Source organism: Malurus melanocephalus, unplaced genomic scaffold (genome assembly GCF_030028575.1).
Source record: "Malurus melanocephalus ecotype Western Australia unplaced genomic scaffold, MMel_1.1 scaffold_125, whole genome shotgun sequence".
Classification (NCBI taxonomy): Eukaryota; Metazoa; Chordata; class Aves; order Passeriformes; family Maluridae; genus Malurus; species Malurus melanocephalus.
In genome coordinates this window covers 1,558,012-1,561,658 of record NW_026623357.1, presented here as the reverse complement: position 1 = coordinate 1,561,658, position 3,647 = coordinate 1,558,012, and the positions used below count along the sequence as shown (strand labels likewise).

The following is a 3,647-nucleotide window of genomic DNA, read 5'->3' as shown; positions in this document are numbered from 1 at the left end:
AGTGGGACTCAGTGATTTTGGAAGATTTTTCCCACCTGAATGAATTCTGTGAAGTTCTGGTGTCTCCTCACTGTCCAAGCAGAGAACTTTGGGGGAAAGTGTCTGAGAACCCAAGGTGTCTGTAGAGAGAACAAAAGGTGGAATTGCAACTGGAAATCACTGGTTTGGGTGTGAACTGCTCTGGCAGAGCACAGGGAGAGCTCTGATCCCAACCGAAGCTGTACTGAGCAAAGAGTCAAAGTGTCTTTAATGCTAAGAGAAGGGAGTAAACATATGTATTGCACGGGATTTAAATCTTCAAATCTCAGGCTTTGTTGACATTAACTTTCTTACACAGATTTTATGACAAGAAATATGAAGTATTTTTGAAGCTTGTGGAACATCAGAGAGAGTATCGCTCCATCATGAACAGCTTGTGATCCAGAGGCATGGGATGTGGGAACAGCAGGGATAACAAATTTCCAGGCATGTGAGATGTGGGTAATTTCTTCTTACTCTACTGTCCATGGTAAAAATATACTTTTATCATTTAAAGCTATATTTTAATTTTTAATGCGAAATAAAATGCAGTCACTTTKCTGTGAAGCTCTGGGTATTTTCTGTCAATAATCCCTGCACCCAGGGACAAGGAATATTCATTTGTTCCAGTCAGAGAACACAAGACAACCCGTGTTGCAGGTATCCCAGTGCCAGTTTTTGKGCTGGCAGGAAGAGCAAGAGGAATAACATGATTCACTCAGATGGACTTGAGTCCACATAGATGGACTTTACATACTTAACTTGAGAGAAATTCCTTCTTTCGTACTGGCATAGGCTGCAGTTCCCAGTTAAATGCAAACAGGAGTCACACAATAACAAAATTAGAGTTGAGTTATTTGGAAAATAATAGTTTCTGGCTTTTTTTAAGTGTTAGTAGTCAGCCCTGAAAAACATCTGGTAATTTTTTTAAAGGAACAATGCACTTCCTGCCTTGTAGTTCATGGAAAAGCAATTGTTGCCATTTCCAAAGTACCCATTGTTAGGAGAAACAGCTTTACAAGTTCAGGGACAGCATTAAAGACAATGAAAGTTGATGGGAATAAAATGAAGAAACATCGTAACAAAAAGAGTAAAACAAGCAAGAAAACGACTCCAACATRGTGGTGTGTCAGAGCTCCCAACTCAAGGGCACGATAACATCTGTCAGTGAAAAGACAGAGTGGGAAAAAGCAATTGGAGAYCAGCGTGTTGTAACCAGTAAGTATTCATAAATTTTAATATATCTGTTTTAATATACAGCTAATGTGTCAAAATGMAGTCCACAGACTCCAAATGGATAGCAGAGGTACAGGTTATGCAGGGACAGATGTGCAGGGTTGGCTGGCACTGTACCAGCACTTTTACCTTTTTGCAGCTCAACACAAACAACTTCAGCAAAGTTTCCATAAACTCCCTGCTATTTATATCATTATCCTCAAGCTGGCCTTGATTTCTCTGGGTGAACTGAGGTGGTGCAGGGAGTCTGGAGAGGGAACAGTGACACTGATTTGGTGTAAAACGTGGATGCACAGAGTTCAAGGACTCTCTGTACCTTGTGTGGGCTTGCACGACACAGTCACAGAGATCTGTTCACATTTCCTGCATGGCTTTTTAATGCCTTTCTCCCCTTGTAACACTCGTACTTCAGAATTTCATTTTTGTTCCAAGCCAGTGTTATTACCAGTTTCCTATTATCCATTTTAAAACCAGAGCTGTAAGAACTCGATGCCAGTGGCTGGCTTATCAGTTGTGATAACACAAACAGCCCTTGGAAAAAAAAAGTAGTCTGCTTGACATGGAAACCTTCTGAGAACTGGGCCTTAATGGCTGGGAATGCCTGGAAATGAGGCCTTGAGCCTCACCCTGCTATGGGCAGGAACTGTAGGACTGATTATTCCTCCTCATTAATGCTGTGCTGTTGGGTTAAAGTTTAATGTTTCCCTCCACAGGGCTTAGTTTGGTCTGTAGATTGAAACAGAYTGTCCCAGGATGTGACAAGAGGGGRARGATGTGCTTTGGTGACATCCTGCACCCTGTCAGGAGAGCCTGCCTGTGCCTTTGGTCTCATCTGTAGATCAGTGCCACTGCCTGGCACTCCCTACACCAGTTGGGATCCCAGCCTTGAGGAAAGGCAGAGCCTGGGTGAGCTGTCAGGGTTTGGTGGTATCTGGGGAAAAATCCACCTCCTTTCCACGCTGGAATCTGATTTGAAATTTGAAATTTGAAACTTAAAATCCTGCAGTTCAAATCTGAGTGGTATTTGAAAGGTCCTGCCTGACCCTCTCTAGGTTTGCTTTTCATCCCACACTGTGTTCTCCTCCCTGCCAGGGTGTCTCCAGAAGGATTTCTCCAGGTAGGAATTCCAGGARYACCTTCACTGGAAGGTTCTGGATGSCACAGTGGATGGTAACACTTCCACCACAGTATTGCCAGTAACTGCATCAGGGGTAATCCCAGAATGGTGTGGACTGGTTTTCCTTGCTGGGTCTCTTTCAAACCATGTGTCCTCTGCCGCTCAGTAAATGCAGATTTAGAAACAATTTGGGGTCGAGGTTRTTTTATTGTGTTGCTTCTCACAAGAGGTGTGAAAAGTGACACAATTCCACAATAAAGATCATTTTCCTTTTTCCCCCTGTATCCAGCCTCCCAGTACAACAAGCAGCCTCTGACTGGGGGGCCTGGTGAGATTAGGAACTTCCATACTGCTTTTGGTGGAATGTTTTCCCAGAGATTCAGTAAACTTTAAAAGTAAAATGCTGGAGGCCTGYTTGATATTTCACAGAGTTGTTTGATCTGACATGTGTCAAATGATAAATGCAAATGGCCTTCAAGCCCAAGTGGGTTTTGAAATGCTGTGGGAAAATTAGAGGATAAATAAAGCAGATCCCAAGAGCCCATGCTCGTTACTTGGCATGTGTCAGAATGCAGACAGAGGGAAACATTACCTTTGTCTGCAGGGAGGGCAGGTTAGTGCTGCTAGCAGGGACTGTGCCTCCAGCAGGGGGTCAGGCAGCAACCTACCAAATTCAAAAATTAAGATATGCCAATATATTGGAGGTTATTTAATGTTTATGAGGAAGTTAGCAGGATCAATAAAACCTCTTGCTACTGTGAAAATGAATGCGATGCTTTATTTTTATTACATGGTTTTCTTCTGCAAAATGGCTGTGCAAAAACAGAGCCTTTGCTCTTCTATACTGGAATGTGCGGAGATTCACAGATCAGCTAAGGGAGGGTTTCCTTTCCACAGTTTCTTTCCCTGTGGATCTGTTCTGGAAGCTCCCTGGGTCATGTTTGAAGCCCTCAGGAGTACAGGTGCCCTGTGGACAGAAGCACTGCAGCTGCATTGAGCTGGAGTTGTCCAGAGTGACTTTCAGGGCCAGTTATCCCAGATAAACCAGCAGGCACAGCCAAGGAGCAGCTTCCACCTCTGGAAAAGCCAATTGCCAAATCCTTTTTTACCCAGACAGCTGATGATTTCTGGGTACAACACAGAGAGATCTCAGGAGTGAAAAGGGGCAGAGTGTGAGGATGGTAAGATTAGTCTGCACATGCAGTGACAGCTCTGAGTTTGTGCTGTTGAAAAAAGAGGAAAATTGGATGTCAGGGCTGGCACCACCAGCAAACCC

General features: G+C 43.7%; 1 protein-coding gene across 5 annotated transcripts in view; it reads left to right on the top strand.

The window, feature by feature from the left end:
- FGGY (FGGY carbohydrate kinase domain containing) overlaps positions 1-585 on the top strand; it is a 119,310-nt gene extending 118,725 nt beyond the window's left edge. For all 5 annotated transcript variants that reach the window (XM_057370418.1, XM_057370415.1, XM_057370417.1 and 2 more), the window contains one exon: positions 338-585. In XM_057370418.1, coding sequence (XP_057226401.1) covers positions 338-419 — 82 coding nt within the window. In that variant the 3' untranslated portion in view covers positions 420-585. The remainder of the gene's footprint in view (positions 1-337) is intronic.
- Positions 586-3,647: the final 3,062 nt, after the last annotated feature.